The sequence below is a fragment of the Nerophis lumbriciformis genome, linkage group LG12 (assembly GCF_033978685.3).
Source record: "Nerophis lumbriciformis linkage group LG12, RoL_Nlum_v2.1, whole genome shotgun sequence".
Lineage (NCBI taxonomy): Eukaryota > Metazoa > Chordata > Actinopteri > Syngnathiformes > Syngnathidae > Nerophis > Nerophis lumbriciformis.
Genome location: NC_084559.2, coordinates 34,313,556 through 34,333,214, shown reverse-complemented (window position 1 = coordinate 34,333,214; position 19,659 = coordinate 34,313,556). Strand labels below are relative to the sequence as shown.

The window sequence follows — 19,659 nt, the reverse complement described above, 5'->3', positions numbered from 1 at the left end:
TGAAGTGTAGATGGAATCTTGTTACAGCAGAAAGTGAGCAACTAGTAACAGGAAAGTAGATTACAGTCTAGTGAGATAATCATTTGACAACTGTTGTGTCAGTCAGCATTATCGCAGCCAGAAGTAAGGCAAGGGCAGATCGATTCATAATATGGTTGTGTCGTATTAGTGGTATCAGTATATAAACAATACTAGAGTGATAAGGTCGGTATTTACATTTTCTCAGAATCTTTTTTTTTTTTAATGTTTACAAACTCAGGGAATAATTCCCTGGAACCAGGAGGACTTGAGTGAAAAAAAAATAAAAAAGTAAATTAATAATACGTATTAGTTTTTGTTTAGCCTTGACTTTGTTTTACTCAAACAATTATATTTAATTAAAAAAATAATAAGAAGTAGTTTAAATCTAATGTTGATATTGTTAAACTTTCAATAGCACTCACTATAAATAAATTGAAAAATTTACAGTTAATACATGTGATCCATATCAATATTAGCCAATCCCACTCATGGATGATCGATTACAGAATCAGCAGCATAAAACCCTGATCGGAACATTCCTAATACTGAATGGCGCCACTGATGGACTCAAAGCGCTGAGTGGCACTTTCCTTTTCTGTGCGGTGTTGTTCACATAATCAAAATGGTGATCAAAATGTTTGGATTTCAGGTGATAAAACCCGACATGGAGATTTTCTTTGCAGAGGATTCCCCTTTTGCTATTTCCACATTGCATGTTTTGCAGATCGCTGTCTGCGGGTCTTTCTTTGAAAATATTGAAAATATGTCCACAAGGCAGACATATTGCCTCCACTTTAGACAAGCGCATGCTTCCTGCTTACGTCATCACAAAAAGCATATGCAAACACGCAATCCATATTTTGCCAAACATTTGGTGCATCTCCAATATAAAAATTGTGCTTGTGAGGTGCAGACAGATGAAACACATACATTTAGACATACCAAAGCCAGGATGGACTTTTTATTTCTAATTGATTGGAAAGATCTATGAAATATCCAGGATGGTTTTAAACATAGCTGTGATAACTAAAAGCTTGTGATGGGGACTCACAGACCCACTTTAACGATGAGTGAAAAGGCCCAGAGGATGGTTGTATTTGAAAGGCTTCAGACGATTTGGACCCCTGAAACCCAAAAAGACAAGTCAAACGTGAGCGTAGCATAATAAAGTGATCAATTGATTTTGTGTGCGTGAGTACGCACCTTATAGTGCGCAAGCACATCTTTTCTCGGGGAAACTCCCGTGGCCCCTCCACGCCATCGTCCTGTTCTTCGGTCTCCAGATAGACATCCAGAATGACACAGAGGCGTGCAATCTGATTGGTCAGGAGCTGATGGCCGGGACGTGGGCCCTGTAGTTCTTTTTTAAACACGTTTACTTCGCTCTCCATGGCCTAAACACATAAGAGATGGGTTGGGTTGGAAACAGTAAAACACAAAATGAAAGACGATTAGTATAAAAAAAGGATTTTACTCGAAGGTTGTCATCAGTGCGGCCGCTGCGCTCTCCCTTCCAGTTGAGCAAAAGGGAAAAGATAGGACATATTTCTGGGTAACGGGGGTTCAGCGCCACCACAGCCTGGAGACGAGCTATAAGAAAGAGAAAACAGGTTTGTAAATGTACATAAAATAATAATAAAATAAAATAAATAAAAATTTTACCTGTCCCTCTCTCCACCATTGCAGAAAAATACATGTCAGTCTCTTTTGCCAGCCCGGCATCAGTAACATGGCAAGTAAATGGCAGAGCCTAGCAGAGAACCGACACATTATGGGTGCTGCTATAGAAATACTTTGAAAATGTCCTACACAAATCAAAACATGCAGACATTATACAAAACGAAAATATAGTTTGAACTCTGTGCACATTTTCTAATTGTACAGCTACAAATGTGTTCTAAGATCAGGGCTCTAAAGCCCTTCTTTTATGAAACGTTGCTTTCTACTCTGAGGCACAGTCATGCTACAACAGAAATGGGCCTTCAACATACAAAGTTGTAAGCATGTGATTGTCCAAAAAGTTTCAAGACAGAATTAAGAAGGACAAGAAATGCCTGGTAGCAGACAACTGTAATGTATCCTACCCGGAATCCTCCCATGATGGCTATGATTCATAAAGGAGGTCCTAATATACGTATGTGTTTACCGGTATATACACACACATATACACCAGCTGTATGCTTGTCTCGTATCTACTGTATATGTGCACGGGGGAAGCTGTTATCTATATTACCTGCCACGCTTTAAACTCACTGTGCAGGTCTGAATGTTTGTTATTTAAATGTTTACCTAAATATGAAGCAATGGTGGTAATGCTGTATTGACACATTTGGCGAGGCATGTTTTAAAGCATAATCTTTTTGGACAGTTCTGAAGCCCAAATACGGTACCTTCATATTGCCTTTCATGCACCCTTTTTATTAACCAGTAGAATTGCTGTTATTTTGTCATTATTCCACTTTTCTCTGGCCTACCTGAGCGATTTAGCATCTGAAATGCCTCACTCTGAAGGGCTGGATTCATACCCCCAACTCCTCGTTATGCCCACTACCCCTACATGCAAAGAGTCATTGGGACACCACTACTTTCACAGGAACACGCAAAATGTAGGGACAGGGCTGAAAAGTAGGGTGAGGGGGTGTATTGTGTACAAAGTGTACAAACCTTTACTAAAATATGGACATTTGTTGAGGCTGGTAATAATTATTCATATTTACATTGTTCCTTTCGGAGAAATTTGCTTCAACATACACATTTTTCTATTTACGAACTGTGTTCAGTAACCATTTAAGTTTGTAAGTAGAGGTTCTACTGTAACTTAAAAAAAGACAACTTCACATACTCAAGGCTACAATCTTTATCCTTAATGATGGTACTTAGCTCTTAAGTAATTAACGGTTGTGTACATTGTGACCACAAAACAGCAAACCAGGGACTGCCTGGACTTCATAAAAAGGTAATCTTAAATTATATATAATGTCTGCATAATATTGACTGTGTTTGCATACCAGGTAATCCTCGTAAGGGATGGTGGTCCAACAAGTTAAACGGGAAAGTATCTTGGCTGGAAAGAGGTGCAGACACTCACTGGTGATGGGGATGATGCTGTGTTCTATGACAAGAAGAACAAACGTCCTTAGCTACAATTGAGTGGTTCTGTGTGCGTGCGCGGTCAGTAGTCGCTATACTTTACCAAGTGAGGCAAACTGCTTTTGCAAGGCCAAGCGGGACAAGATCCGTCCCCTCAGAAGCTTCATGGTGTTCTCCATATGGCTGGCACTCAAAGAACTGCCCATTAGTGCACCCTGCAGAAACAAACAAAGACTTCCTTAATTGATTTTAAGGGAAAATAATTTAATTATCATTGAAGAAAAACCTAAAAAGGAATTGTTTTTTCCTGAACAAAATGTTAATTGCAGTATAAAATTGTAATCTAACAATCGTTTTAACAATTGTAAAAAAAAAAGAGAAAAAGACAACACTTATAAAACTAAGTCATTTCTAAAGGCATGACCTAAACCTCTTCATAAACAAATGCAGGAGTCAATTGTAACTGTAATACAATTGAGCAATTCCTGTCAACGGATTCTTGTTGAAAATTACGAACACATGAAAAATTCAACACAGTACAGTAACCAGTCAGTCCTGCAGCCTGCAAAGTGATAATCTGACCAGGGGAACATCACTCTATTCACTTTCCACCATATGTTGTTCTATTCACTTTCCACCATATGTTGTATTAGTACAGCAATATTTACAATTAAAGGTAATTGTATTTGTATAGTAGTACCTCAAGGTACAAACTTAATTGTTTCTTTGACAGTCGGAGCTCTTAACTCAAAACACTTATGTCAAATCGACTCTCATTGAGACAATGAATTGAAATACATTCAATTGGTGCTTTTGGTCAGATCTTATAGGGTTTACTGTGACATTTGCTATGCCAACTAATGGCATGAATAGTAGTACCTCAAGTTTTGCTTGCAACTAAGGCTGGGCGATATATCGATATACTTGATATATCGCGGGTTTGTCCCTGTGCGATATAGAAAATGACTATATCGTGATATTCGAGTATACGCTGCTTTTAGCTGCGGGGCATTAAAATGCATGCGTTTCTCACTCTTTCCTGTCTCTCCTTCTCACAGAGACTAAAACAAGCGCACCTTCTTACATACGTCACATACTGTCACGTGAGCAACGTCACACGCTCCCGCAAAGCAGACAAGTAGCGACATGGTAACGTTAGCTGTGATGCTAACAGCTAACGGTGTGGTTTGAGTGGTATGTGAATGGGTAAATGTGGAAGTAGTGTCAAAGCGCTTTGAGTACCTTGAAGGTAGAAAGGCGCTATACAAGTACAACCCATTTATCATTTATTTATTTATAATACAAGAGAAAGAAGGTGCGAATCTGGTAACAAATGGAGGAATAATTAATTCCCAAGAAAAACAGCACGGGGTCCATCGTCTGACGGTGGTTTGGCTTCAAGCGGGAATATGTCTTTACATGTCAACATCTCCGTTCGGTGCCACACCAACTACGGTAAATGCCGAAGCAACTATTTCCACATCAACACCGTAGGACATATACTATTTGATATGCAGCTCATTTTTATGTGACACTTATTGAAATATCTTGTGTGTCATCCTGCACAAAAGTGCACTTATAGCTTGTTTTAAAATGTCTCTGACAATCTTGCACTTTCTGTTTTGGAAATGACATGAATGTTTGTGCCACTGCTTAGTAAATACACTTTTGCTAAATTGACTTACCGTATTTTCCGCACTATTAGCCGCACCTAAAAACCACAAATTTTCTCAAAAGCTGACAGTGCGGCTTATAACCCGGTGCGCTTTATATATGGATTAATATTAAGATTCATTTTCATAAAGTTTAGGTCTCGCAACTACGGTAAACAGCCGCCATCTTTTTTCCCCGTAGAAGAGGAAGCGCTTCTTCTTCTATGGTAAGCAACCGCCAAGGTAAGCACCCGCCCCCATAGAAGAGGAAGTGCTTCTTCTTCTACTGTAAGCAACCACCAAGGTAAGCACCCGCCCCCGTAGAAGAAGAAGGGCGTTACGTTTCATTTCATTTGTGTGTTTACATCTGTAAAGACCACAAAATGGCTCCTATTAAGAGACACGCGTACAACGCAGAATTCAAACTCAAGGCAATAAGTCACGCAGTAGAACACGGAAATAGAGCAGCAGCAAGAGAATTGAACATAAATGAATCAATGGTGCGTAGGTAGAGGAAGCAACAAGATGACCTGCGCCACTAAGACAGGGAGACAGCACCGGACGACATACGCCAACATCTGCCAGTGGATTGTAAATGCCTGGGCGGATATATCGGTCTCAACTGTGGTCCGAGCTTTCCGGAAGGCAGGATTCACGGAACTGCTGGACAACAACAGCAACATTGACTCTGATGACTTCGACGAGACGGAGCCGGCCATTTTGGATGCCGTATTCGCCCAACTTTTTAATTCAGACACTGAAGAAGAATTCGAGGGATTTATGGATGAGGAATAATTTCAGAAAGTGAGCTTTAAATGTTTATTTTGTGTGTTGTGTGACATTAACGTTCGAGCAACGTTGAGTTATTGATGTTACTATTGCTCTGCACTAATTTGAGTGTTACTATTTTTGTGATTGCACATTTGCACATTACATTTTGGGGGTGAACAGAGTTGTTAGAACGCTGGTTTGTAATATATTATTAAAGTTTGACTGACCTATCTGACTGTTTTTTTGACATTCCCTTTAGCGCAGCGTAGGCGCGGCTTATAACCCGGGGCGGCTTATAGGTGAACAAAGTTTTGAAATATGCCATTCATTGAAGGTGCGGCTAATAACCCGGGGCGGCTTATAGTGCGGAAAATACGGTAGTTGTGATTTCCCTCTCTGCATGAAAGTTTAAAATGAGCATATATTAATGCAGTATGAACAAGAATGTTTTAATGTAGACACATAGAATCATCATACTGCTGTGATTATATGTATCGTGTTCATTCAAGGCTAAGGCAAAATATCGAGATATATATATCGTGTATAGCGATATGGCCTAAAAATATCGAGATATTAAAAAAAGTCCATATCGCCCAGCCCAACTTGCAACCTTAAGCTAACAGACAGCTTTTATCTCAAAACACTTACGTTCAGGTACTACTGTAGTTCCAATGTTTCCACACCACATTTCATCTTGCTTTCACAATATTTTTCATTTTAAAAATGGCAGCCCATTTGGGCGTTGCAACCTCTCTATTGAGCCTAATTTGTCATCAAAACGAATGTTGCAATATACCGCATAATACCTTTGTACTAATTGAAATCGTATATGCTTATATACACTCACCTCTGAGGAATCACTGGGGAAATGTAACCCCCCAAGATTCTGAACCCACTTGTAGGCATGGCCCAACTCCTCCACATAGTCAGCAAAAGACACAATCCTGCAGAATGACGTGATGCTTATGATGAATGGCGTCATTTTGCTAAATATAAGTTTTTCCTTAACAGTATGTCAGAAATAATGAAACTCTTACCCAACTTTATCAAATTGATAGCGGTTGGCTGGATTGGGTGTTTCTCTGCCATGATCGTTGGCATACAGACAGCTTAAAAGGGTATCGGATTTTACCAGCTCTCTGTTGAGTAGAGAAGTCATGATTAACACATTGGATGATAGCTCCGATCTAAGCACTTTTGCATGTACCCTGCGCTGATGGCTGTGGTGACGTCTGTGGATGCAGACACCTTAGCCTTGACGGTCATAATGTTGAGATTCATCAGGTAGTAGAAGAAAAGATGGAGGACGCTTCCATCTGTAACGACAATTTGGTTATTTGCACATTACTAGTTGTGGTGCTGCCGCTGTCCCACTGCTGCATCAGTGAAAAACAAGGGGTAGTTCTGATGCAGCCACAGGGGACACGTACTATGCTGATGGTCATGTTTCATGCTCCAATCACTGCAGTCATAGTGACCGTCATGACCTGTTGTCAACCACAAACACTGCCAGAGTGCAGCTGGCAGAAGACAATCAAGGCTGTAGAAGGCATGAGAGCTCAGCAAAAGGTGCCAATGAGAAATTGTGCACACAGCACCTTGAAATGCTGCAGACCCACAGAGATGAAAGCCCCCCTCTCTTCCCCCTTTAGGTAAGTAAAGCCTGCAATGCAGAGCTCACTATATTCCTTAAGTCACAAGCAGAGGAAACATGAGGCTCAATAAATTGCATAACTAAGCACAATGGATCTTGCTTGTTTTACCCATCAAACACATTACCTTACAATATGCCTGCAAGGGAGGAAACACGACAGATACTTTTTTAGAACGCTGCAAAGTCACTGGCAGTTTGTGTTTAGTGAATTTTCAGATGCCATTTTATGCTTGGCATTAAGGCTGCAAAATGTATAAAATTTTAATCATGATCACGGCTACCACAGTTAGATGGGGGTGATCATTAGCAAATTTAACGATTAAAAAAGCAGGCTACGCTGCATATCAAATTAAGCACTTTTTACAGCCCGCAGCAACAGAAAATAAAAAGCAGCTCATCTTGAAGCTCTGCAGAGCGACCGACTTGCAGGCCGGAATTAAACTTTTCCCTGGCTGCTGCAGTCGGTCGCCTCGTTTCACTTCCGTGAAGTCTAACTCGCATTGTGTTAAAGACCGCACCGCTGTTATGAGAAGGTGACAGGTGTGGATGCTTGCACAACACAGTGCTCTGCTTGTCTCCTTGGACTAACGGCCAGCCATTGTGCTAAATAGAATCTGGAGACACTTTTTCATTGATTGCCAACATTTCTCGCCGGTGTTCTGGCAGGACATGTTCCCCATTTAAATTCATGCACTCCTTGCATCTGTGCACATGTATGAATTTAAGGAATACAGAAATGTACTTGGACATTGAACGTCTCTTTCACGTGAGTTTACTGAATAACGCTATATGATTTTGTCATTTAATTTACATGTTTCCCATTACAAACAATCAAATGTAAGATTATGTCAAGCAGGGGTGTCCAATTGATGCCATGCGGGGCACCCGCCGAACAGGGCTGTCTTTTAAGGGCACCGAAAAACCCCCACCAAAAATTGATAAATATACAGTGGGTAAGGAAAGTATTCTGACCACTTAAATTTTTCACTCTTTGTGTTATTGCAGCTATTTGCTAAAATTCAAAAAGTTAATATTAGTTCTTATTAATGTACATTCAGCACCCCATTTTGACAGAAAAAAATGAAATGCAGACATTTTTAAAATTTTACTTTAAAAAAACCCTCAAAAATCACATGCACATAGGTATTCACAGCCTTTGCTCAGTACTTTGTTAACGCACCTTTGGCAACAATTACATCGTACTCAAAAAGACTTGAGTCAGGTACAACTGTAGCTAAAGTCATCATTTAATGAGAAACAAATCAAATGTGATTACTAATCATTAACAAAAACACAGATTTGGGGAACTGCACTTTTTTCTGGAATTGTGTCTGTCGTTCACAATCATTATGAAAGACATAACGACGGATGTATTTTTTTAATGCATTCTAATTAAAAAATACATGTAAACTAAAGTCCACTTACAGCGGAGCCAATGGGAAGCCCTCTATTCCCCCATAAAACCCAATAAATAACCATCCAAAAAGCGACAATACTCCATTTACATTTTGTGACTTGAATACCAACCAAGTATTAGTAACATTGTAATTGTAAGCGCTAACGCACACAGAATGTTTATCGCGGCGCCGTGATCGCTAGTGTGTGCGTCTATGTTAACATCCTTGAGTGGTCAGCGGTTTCCTTGCTTCCTTTGCTCGTAAAAGTTTATTCTAGACCATAAATCATGTCTCTCATCTGGATAGTAGAAGAATGAAGACATAGTCCAACAAGTTGGTACACTTTGACAGCCAATTTAGACCCGGTAATGGTGAGAACGACACAAAAAGACGCTGGGTTCCACCCTCCTTTTATTCGCGATGATTATGAGTCATTTTTCATCTAAAACGGGAATGTATGAACATCCTAGCACTCAGCATCCTAATAACAGCAGACATTGCACAGTAAGTGATATTTTATTATGTTTGTTAGCTCTCATAAAGTCTGCAGTGGCTATAAATCAGTGATGTCGTGAGGAAAAAAAGCAAACTTTGTGACGCGTTTTTTAAATTAATGCGCCGCATATGCTTAAAATGATCAAAATACATAAATATTACATGTTATTATAAATGTGCCTGTTACTACATTACATATATACTTACAGTAGGTATATAACACCTCAATGGAAGTGTTTGGGTGTTTTTTAAGGGCTTTTAAAGGCTGACGAGAGTGGCTCTCATAAGCTCCATTGTAAGCTGACTTTTGATCACATTTATTTAATAATTAGAATGCATAAAAAAGTGAAAAACATTTGTTCTTGTCTTAAATAAGGACTGTGAATTATAGGCAACATTTCCCAAAATATGCAGTTCCCCTTTAAGTATAAGGAATAAGGTTAATTGATAAGCATTGATATTATAATGAGTCCACGATGAATAATCATGAATAATGGTTGTGATTGATAGTCATTCAGCCATAGTCGTGCAGCCCTACATGGCATATCAAGCCAATAACAATGTAAAGTGTGTTACCTTTACACATCAGGTCAAGAGAGAGGGACAGTGGGTGCCTCTTCAGCATTTCTCGTCTTTTGTCATCAAGCTGGCCGCCAGCAGTTGGCCTTCTCCTCTTCTGTAAAATCAGTTGTTTATGATATTGCGGTAGGAAAAACAAATTTTTTCTAAACAATTTGTATCACATTACAGGTTAGGAAACAACTTAAATTATTTTAAGGCAATACATAGAAAATTAGGTTTCTGAGGTATGTGAGGCAGGTAGCATAAACAAATGAGAAAAAAATGCTTAGAACGTCCAATAAGTAAAAAAACGAGTGTGGATTTGATCAGAGTGTGGATGTGGAGAGGGAGTTTCTGGTTACAGCGAGTCAGCCATTCTAAGGAGGGTTACCAAAATCCCTCAGCTAGCACTCATTCTGATACAGGAAGCTATCACGTTTGCCTCGGTCATTCATTTGTCCAGTGTGTCTGTACCGTTTTTTCTTGCTCTTCCTCTGCGTCAGAGTCACTGTCATCATCTGCATGACAAAGAAAAAGGGTATCAGCAAAAAGACAACAAAGTAAACACAGTATATGTGTGCATGTACGTATGTATGTATGTGTGTATAACTATTATATGTCCTTACCCTGAGAATCCTCTGGTGGTTTAGACAGAGCCCTGGCCTCATCAACATCCCCACTGATTGACAAACTCAGGTGTTTGTCTAAATAAAAATATATAATCAACCAGTGGCCAATGATGCAAATTGCAGTAAATGGAGGTGGGCTCAACTCTCAGAACCTTGCTTACCACACGCCTGGCCGTATGCATTTGCTTGGACGAAAAGGACATAGAGGGGTGGCGGCAGATGCTGGGCAATCTCCGTTTGTTTCTGTGTTTGTTCGACAGGCATAGACAGGTAGTCTTGCACTGGGACAGAGGCCTACACAAGGAGAGTGAGCACAAATTACAATGCCATTCTGTTAAAAAAAATACACACCGCACAGGATCTTCTGTGCTAACTCTAATCAGTGTTTCCCACATATTGCCAATTTATTTGTAGTGGTGGGGGCATAGCTCGGATGGTGTCAATATGACATTGTATAATTTGCATAATTGCTGTAATGTATGTTTTTTTTTTTTTTTAAAGCAAACATTTTTCATAAATATACAGATGAAACTCAAATTAGAATAATGTGCAACATTTCACTCATGTCAGCAATTCAATTTCAAATGTGAAACAAATATGTGACATCAACTCATTACATGCAAAGTGGGATATCTCAAGCCTTTGTTACAATTTTGATGATCATGGCTTACAGGTTTTCATAAGCTGGAATCCATAATCATCAAAATGAATCAAAACAAAAGGAAAGTACATTAATATACACGTGAAGTGCACATATAGTACAGGCCAAAAGTTTGGACACACCTTCTCATTCACAACACAACTGATGGTCCCAACCCCATTGATAAAGCAAGAAATTCCACTAATCAACCCTGATAAGGCACACCTGTGATATGAAAACAATTTCTGTTGAAGTTAATCGAGAGAATGCCAAGAGTGTGCAAAGCAGTAATCAGAGCAAAGGGTGGCTATTTTGAAGAAACTAGAATGTAAAACATGTTTTCAGTTATTTTAAAATGTTTTATTAAGTACATAACTCCACGTGTTCATTCATAGTTGTGATGCCTTCAGTGACAATCTACAATGTAAATAGTCATGAAAATAAAGAAAACCCATTGAATGAGAAGGTGTGTCCAAACTTTTGGGCTGTACTGTACATGTAAGAATTGTGTTAAATCAACAATACAGCTTTGTATAAACTGAAAATAAGCAATGCAACCATACAGGATAAATGTTGGCTCTCATACAGCTAGCTTAATGCTAACGTACAATGGACCAGCTCATTGACTGGCTAACGAAAAGTAGCATTGCGATCATTTTAAAATGGTATAAATGTTTTAAAAATTAGATTTTAACGGAACAAAATTGCGATAAAACAACAAATGTATTTCTACTTAGAAGCATATAGCCACCAAACTCTGTAGAAACTAGTATTGACCGCTATCTTTATACTACCAAGCCAGTCTGCTGCTTTCTGCGGTTTTGTAGAACATGAGATGGCAGCACATATACCACTTGGAAGGTGACTTTTTACCTTCCTGTATTGCAAAATATAAAAACATATATACATACATTATATTCTTTAATGTGTGGTGGCCCTGAATGTACTTGTTCTGGCCTGCCAAAAATAAATTAATATATGGGAAACACTGCTAACTGCAGCTAGATGCTGACTTAAAATTTGGCAATACAGTTTATGACCTATAGAAAAACAAAAAGAAGATTGTTCATCCATCCATCCATTTTCTACCACTTGTCCCTTATCACTTAAAATTAAACATGTTAACTATTAAATCCTTCAAAATACAGGCATTGTCTAATTTTTTCCAAGTGACAAAAGGCAGGAAACAACTGTGAATACTACATCTTAAAATAACAGATTCACAGTAATTTAAAACCAATCCTACCTGCATGATGGCATTCAGACCAGGCTGCAAGCTCCTCAGATGTTCTTTCTTGACCTCAATACTCTTCTGGATCTTCTCCTTGGTTGCCTGAGACTCTTTGTATTGCTCCGCCAACCTGCATCAATCATTGCACTAACTTTCAGCATCTTGTTCATGTCCAAAAAACAACACGTATTAATAACCAAGCTGTGTTGCAGAGATGTTAGATTACCTTTTCCTCTGTTCAAGCTCCCAGTCTAATCGTGCCAGTGTCAGCTGGTGAGGATCATTTTTGGTGAGTTGTGGCCTGGAAATCTCCTGAGGTGCATCCTGGTAAAACTCTTCTTCGGTCACCAAGTCAATTTCCTCGTGTTTAGACCTAAATTAAAAAAAAAAAATACTGTTAAAGGAAGGCAAAATTACATTACGGATAACGGAAAACCAAGTAGTTTTTTTTATCTTGACTAGAGCTTTTAGGCCACAGGTGTCAAACTCAAGGTTCACTTCATTTTATGCGGCCCACGAAAGCATGACAAAATGTGCATCAATAAAGTACTTAATCTTTCTTACTAGATGTATATGTTTTTCCATTCTGACAGAAAAAATTTAACACTTTAAATTGCATATCTTTTAAACATGAATATAATCTGCTCATGCAACTGCATTACAATAAAACAATACAAGTACTTAAATATCTGATTGTCACCTTGACCTGTGATTTCAAAGCAAGTTATCCATCAATTTGTACATAAAAAACCGAATAATAAAAAACATTGGCAATTGTGTAATAATATTGTTAGTGCTGTCAAATGGTTATTTTTTGTATTCAGATTAATCAAACTTTTGAATTTGTATTAATCCAGATTAATCACAGGTTATTACTTGCTTGCATATTTTAAATAAACCTAAAAAAAAAAAAAAAAAGTATTTTGACACATGCAATGTTATTATCAAAATGTCATCCAGACGTTATTTGTTCATTCTTTACTTGAATGCACGTCATTTACTTGGTAACAGCTTGATCTTAAATTAGAGTGTATTTTGGAGTAAAATTTACCAGCGAGCACAACAGACAGCCTCTTCACTTATCTCTGCACTGATATATGCATTGACCTGATCACTGGCCATATAACAAACTGTGACGCCTTTCAGGTAACCATTTGCGGTCAAGGTCAAGGACCATTTACAGCCAAAATAAATTGCGTATTTACAGGTTAAAAATGTTGTGATTAATAACATGAGTTACCAAAAATTTACCATTTATCTCTTTTAAATGGTAAATTTTTGGTTGACTTTTTACTTATTTATTTCATACTCTTTTTGTGCCCCAGTGAGTATTTAATTATGCTTTTCCATCCTTTGTAACTGAGCTACTGTGTGTAACAATTTCCCTTGTGGATCATAAAAGTTTGTCTAAGTAAACATGTTATTTTTGCCAGCCCTAATTTATATACAGGTAAATTCGCTGTTCCAGGCTGCTCTCTAAATGCAGCCATAACTACAATGTGGACCTCATCGAAAAAGAGTTTGACACCCCTGCTTTAAGCACTCAAGTATATTTAGAGTGAAAGGGTGTTAATACTAACTTGAACTCCAAACATTTGCTTATTTCCTTCTGAAGATGCATAACTTCATACAAGAGATTCTGCAACTGGAGGTGCAGCACATCTACTTTCTGTTTGGCCTGTTGGACAAAAACAAAGCAAGGGACAAGGTATAATTTCAAAGACACTGCAAAACAACATTGAGCATAAAAATCCAGTGAATCAGAGCTCATGCTCAACAAGAACATAGTTCAATGTGCATTCCTTGAATCTGGTAAAAGTTTGGGATGTAAGGCAAGTACTTGCCCATCAACTTTTCCTATATTTACAGTACAAATACATTCTGACATGATATAAGACAGTTTACTGACTAAAACAAAAAATCTGCAGGAGTTACCTCATGGGTCTGGTCTCTGCCTTTCTTTAGCCGCATGTGAGCCAGTCGGTTAAGTTTTTTTAAAGTCAAAAAGTGGATGCAGCTCTGCAACCGTCTCCGTTCGACTTCAGCAGACTGCAGGAAAAAATCACAGGTTAATAACCTTTGCGGACGTAAACGCAAGCAATATAGTTGGCAACAAACTTAGACGTTACACGTTTTAAATACAGCGGTACCTCAACTTATGAGCACATTGTGTTCCATAACGGAGCTGGTCACTCAAAAATACTTGTCTCAAATAAGCCCCAGCCGTTGAAATGTATTTAAATCAATGCATTTCATTCTTGGCCCTCCCATAACAGAACTTTTTGATAAATATTGTTTGAGAAGCAATACGATAGCATGTACACACAACCACAGGAAGTTATGAAGAAATGTAATACAATTGTTTGGCATTAATTGTAGGAGTGTGTTACGAGCTGCTTCTCCGTCGTGTAACAATAGAAACTAGGAAATTGATCTTCATGTTGCTAACAGACATATTTGAGTGACGAACCGGACGGTATTAAGGCCCCGGTACAGTACTATTGCGGTAAATGTCAACAAAAAAAAAGATGCCATAATGTGTAAAATAAAGTGGCAAGAAAGTTTAGGATAAACACACGTACTGCAATTGAACACAAATATAATGCTCAAATGTTCTAAACATATTTATTACCACAAACATGTTTTTAAGTGCAAATAATTGTGCAAGAACATTTGTTTCAAGCAAATATTTAAAAAAAAAACCTTACAGCTGATTTCTTTACAGTGACAATGTAAACATCTACTGATGTTTAGCTTCGCTGGCTTCAAATATAATTTCTGAGTGATGGTTTATGAGGCGGCAACTTGTCCAAGGTGTACACTGCCTTCCACCCGAGTGCAGCTGGATAGGCTACAGCCCCTCAGATGTGAACAGGATTTTTTTGGGGTGATTTTCCTCCGTGCGCTGCGCAGTGACTGTGTCGCTCGAGACAAAAGTTGTTTCTTATCTCTGCCAAGGAGGTTATGTTTACAGCAGGGTTTATTTGTCTGTTTGTTGGCAACATAACTCAAACAGACGGAGTTTAATGACATTTTCCGGTAATGTCAAACACAACAATTCCTCTTACCTACTACGAACATTTACTTCCTGCTTACAGCGTTCCATGACCCCACTTTACTGCTCCTGCTCTGCGCAAAGGATTCTGGGAGATTTAGTTTATTTTCCAACCCAACAAAGGCTAAAGCGCCAGAAAAAAATTAACTCACCAAGTTTTCGTTTGATACCGTCACGGCAGTATTTTAAAGACTTTGAAATCAAAATACCGCGGTATCTACTATACCGTTACAGCCCTACTGAGTACCAAAGGTAACGTTCGACTGTCCATTTTGCTGAGTTAGGAGTGGACAGAACAAACCATGTCAAACACAGCATCCGCAGCTTCTCAATATTTGTATGGATAAGTATTTGTCGTTTGTGGCTTCATCTTGTGTAATGCAGACTGACAGTAACCAGGTAGGACATGTTTTTAATGGTTTGTATCCCTGATTCAGTTGTCCACTTCTTCTCCTTCGCACTAACTTTTTCAGTTGTGGTGGTGAAGCATGAAAAAAAGCAGAGAGACAGCTCGTATCTGAAATAACTTGTAAGCTCAGGTAACACTGAAAAACACTTAATTTTATGAGTAGGGTGCTAGTGATTCCACGTCTTTCAATCAGCTAAGTACACATAGGTCTCACCCCCTCTTTGGCTCCATTGGCTTTAAGCTCATGTATTTCATCCATTAGTTTGGCCAGACTTTCACATGATTCTTTATACTGGCGGAAGTCCTGCTCAGGGTTCCTGCTTTCAAACTCCACTTCTTCATTGTAAACACGTAAGTCCTGGAAACATAGAAACACACATAATTAAAAGGTACGCGTGTATTTTCCATTGGTTGGATCATCGCAGTGATAACTCGAGACCGTTTCAAGCTTGATCGCGCCATTGTGAGTAGCGACCAGACCGCTATTTTCAGAGTTCAACTGCGTTAGCGTTGTTTTCATCACCACTATACACCAATACTCCTAAGGTAGAACACATATCCTAGTTATCCAGAATATCAAAATTTTCGGATTGGACAATTACTCTGGCTACAAAGATTAAACAAAATTTGGCAAGTTTACATTGGACAAAGCTGCACTGCAAAAAATTGACGATTAATAAAATGTTAATTGGATTCCCTATTATAATAAAAGTCAATTGTGCTGGTACGTGGGCTTCATCTAGTGGTACGCCAAAGAAGTCTGTAAATATCTACTGGGTATGGAGTGTTATTGTTGAGGTTTGTGCTTTGCGTGAAATGTTACAGTGGCCAACAAATATTAAATATACTTGATCAATTAAAACATCTGCTTTGTTTTTAATGAATACCTAGGCCTACATTAGATTAGATTTGATAGTACTTTATTGATCCCCGAGGGGAAATTAGATTTTCAGCATAATCCCATTCAAGATCAGACATAACATTACAGGGAGACAGAAAAAGGATCGCCGACGGGTCAACCAGACAGTCCAGCGCCCCTTTCAAGAAAATAGGTGAGAAACAGGTATACGTGGGGGGGGTGGGGGGGTAAAAAAAAAATTCAGTCAAAGGCTGGACTCCAGAGCGGGTGTCCAGACTGACGCCAAGGAATAAAAACCTCATAGCCATAGCACACACACATTAATCAATAAAGCTCGCAACAGAGGGGTGAGGGGCCACGAAGGCCAGACACTACTGTAAGCGCCGCCGCTCCGTCCATTGCCCCAAGGGAAATAAGCAGTGGCAGAGGCGTGGGGGTGGTGTGTGTGTGTGTGTGTGTGTGTGTGTGTATGTGCATATGCCCATCGTTTAGGGTGAGTTGTTGTTGTGTCTATAGGACCGGAGTCGCTCTGCAGGCAGTGCAAGCAAAGTTCAACTCCGAGGTGTTGTTGTATTGTAGCGTCCTGGAAGAGTTAGTGCTGCAAGGGGTTCTGGGTATTTGTTCTGTTGTGTTTATGTTGTGTTACGGTGCGGATGTTCTCCCGAAATGTGTTTGTCATTCTTGTTTGGTGTGGGTTCACAGTGTGGCGCATATTTGAAACAGTGTTAAAGTTGTTTATATGGCCACCCTCAGTGTGACCTGTATGGCTGTTGACCAAGCATGCCTTGCATTCACTTGTGTGTGTGAAAAGCCGTAGGTGTTGTGATTGGGCCGGCACGCAAAGGCAGTGCCTTTAAGGTTTATTGGCGCTCTGTAGTTGTCCCTACGTCCGTGTACACAGCAGCGTTTTAAAAAGTCATACATTTTACTTTTTTAAACCGATACCGATAAATTTGAAACCGATACCGATAATTTTGAAACCGATACCGATCATTTCCGATTTTACATTTTTAAAGCATTTATCGGCCGATATTATCAGACATCCCTAGTCGACAATCCATCAAGCGGTGTGGCTTCAAAGTCATACTAAAACATTTTGACAGACTTTTGAGTGCCGTGTGTAATGTTCTTTATTTTCAATGGAACATTTGACGTTTTGGTGGAGCTTACTGGCGTTATGTTGCAGTCTACACATATCTCTTATGTGTGACTACCCTCTGCTGGTCACACTTATTACACCATGTATCAAATAAAATTGCTTCGAGGTCGGTAAGCACAACCAGAATTAGTAGGTTGTGAGTTCAAACCCCAGCGTATAACCCTTATCGGAACATCCTGATCCTAAGTGTATGTCTTACTACTCAGTGGCCTAGTGGTTAGTGTCCGCCCTGAGATCGGTAGGTGGTGAGTTCAAACCCCGGCCGAGTCATACCAACGACTATAAAAATGGGACCCATTACCTCCCTGCTTAGCACTCAGCATCAAGGGTTGGAATTGGGGGTTAAATCACCAAAAATGATTCCCGGGCACGGCACCATTGCTACCCACTGCTCCCCTCACCTCCCAGGGGGTGAACAAGGGGATGGGTCAAATGCAGGGGACACATTTCACCACACCTCGTGTGTGTGTGTGTGACAATCATTGGTACTTTAACTTTAACAGAATTAATTATTCCGTACATTAGGCGCACCAAGTTATAAGGGGCACTGTCGATTATTGAGAAAATGAAAGGATTTTAAGTGCGCCCTATAGTCCGAAAAATACGGTAGTTAAGTTTAACTTTCAATCAAAATGAGGCGATGACGACCTCTAGCATCTTTCAGGACAGACAATAGCTACTTTTTTACTGAAAGAGTAGGCAACACTGCTTTGCAATCCAGTTACCTGTTCTCCATCACCTCTGCCGCGCTTCACTTCAGTAGGTGCCGCTTCATTGCGAAGAACCTTCGATTTTCGCTTCTTCAACGGGTCTGCAGACATTGGTGGCTGGGGGGGAAATGGCGACACTATGTAAATCCAAACTATTATACGGCTTCAAGTAACTACAACATCTACTACTGAGAAGCGAAACATGTTTCTCTGCTAACAATGGAGCTAGCTACTAGCTCGACACGTTCGGTACGTTAGCTTTCGGCGTTTACCAATAATAGCCGAGCACCAATACATTCTGACACAGTTAAGACTTTCATAACATATCAACTGCATACCTTGGTGTCGTACTATAAGGTGGAATACTGCAAATGTACAACGTTCGTTAGTTTGAGTGCAGGTCAAAACGAGAGCGCCTGTCAGCGGACATGGACGGAAGCCGAGCTCTGCTAAAATTGTCTAAGCACAGTGTAAAAACAAACACTGCCACCTAGAGGAATGTACAGTCATTTTTGCAGGGCGAAAAATAGAAATTGCACCACGTAAACATTTGTATAAAATAATGTTATGAACTGGTTTATTACACTTGTTTTGGGGAACTTTAACAGTGCCATTCGTTTGGGCTGTAAACATTTTCGTTTGTGGCGTTACGGTATTAAGGTATTCTAGAATACGTTTTCTGACTGGCGACGTCATCCGTGTCAAAATCACCGCAGACCTGTTTGCGTTACGTTCGTGCTGCACACGGTGATAGTATTTGTTATAAACGTTTTATTATCTTGTCAAAACCTCCCCAAATGTCCCATTCGTCGGTGATGCCATTTTTGTCTATTATAGTTATAATGCTAGCTTTTATGTTATTAACGTGTTATTATACATCACAACGTGCATCCAACTATGTCAAAATCTCTCCCAAACTTGTCTTATTGGTTTGTGCTGCATTTTTTGTCCAACTATTACAGTTTTCATGTAACAGGGCTGGTTATTAATAACAACACACTAATAACATACAAACTTTAACATTTAGACAAAACCTTTTTGCAGAACAAACGATTTGGACAAGTTTGGGAGTTTTTGACAGGGTGAAAGGGGGGGGGGGGGGCTGGTTAAATCATAACACAATAACAAAAAATAATAGTTATACAAAAGACAGTTGCAGCACAAACAAATGGGACGTTTGGGGAAATTTTGACATGGTTGGGGGCTGTTATGAATAATAACACGTTAATAACATGTCTATAAAACACATATGAGACAAAAACTACAAGACAAATCTTTGCAGCACAATCGTTTGGGACAAGTTTGGGGAGGTTTTGACAAGATGGG

At 39.3% G+C, this 19,659-nt stretch overlaps 1 protein-coding gene across 1 annotated transcript; it reads right to left on the bottom strand.

Moving 5' to 3' along the window:
* Positions 1 to 952: 952 nt before the first annotated feature.
* On the bottom strand, positions 953 to 18,837 carry thoc5 (THO complex 5). The gene is made up of 20 exons (XM_061985813.1): positions 18,672 to 18,837; positions 18,349 to 18,450; positions 15,820 to 15,963; positions 14,077 to 14,190; positions 13,722 to 13,819; positions 12,368 to 12,514; positions 12,157 to 12,271; positions 10,432 to 10,564; positions 10,268 to 10,345; positions 10,116 to 10,159; positions 9,657 to 9,756; positions 6,742 to 6,850; positions 6,572 to 6,673; positions 6,382 to 6,478; positions 3,215 to 3,326; positions 3,030 to 3,133; positions 1,684 to 1,771; positions 1,496 to 1,611; positions 1,225 to 1,415; positions 953 to 1,145 (listed from the first exon to the last, which is right to left on the bottom strand). The coding sequence occupies exons 2-20, from the start codon at positions 18,442 to 18,444 to the stop codon at positions 1,082 to 1,084; spliced, it is 2,052 nt and encodes a 683-aa protein (XP_061841797.1). The 5' UTR covers positions 18,445 to 18,450; positions 18,672 to 18,837; the 3' UTR covers positions 953 to 1,081.
* Between the last annotated feature and the right edge of the window lie 822 nt (positions 18,838 to 19,659).

Coding starts and splice junctions, on each gene's coding strand:
- thoc5 (XM_061985813.1), bottom strand. CDS start 18,444: ATGTCTGCAGACCCGTTGAAGAAGCGAAAATCGAAGGTTCTTCGCAAT. Junction 6,851..9,656: donor TCTTGACCTGATGTGTAAAG/GTAACACACTTT, acceptor TTGTCGTTACAG/ATGGAAGCGTCCTCCATCTT. Junction 1,772..3,029: donor TCCCTTACGAGGATTACCTG/GTATGCAAACAC, acceptor GTTCTCTGCTAG/GCTCTGCCATTTACTTGCCA.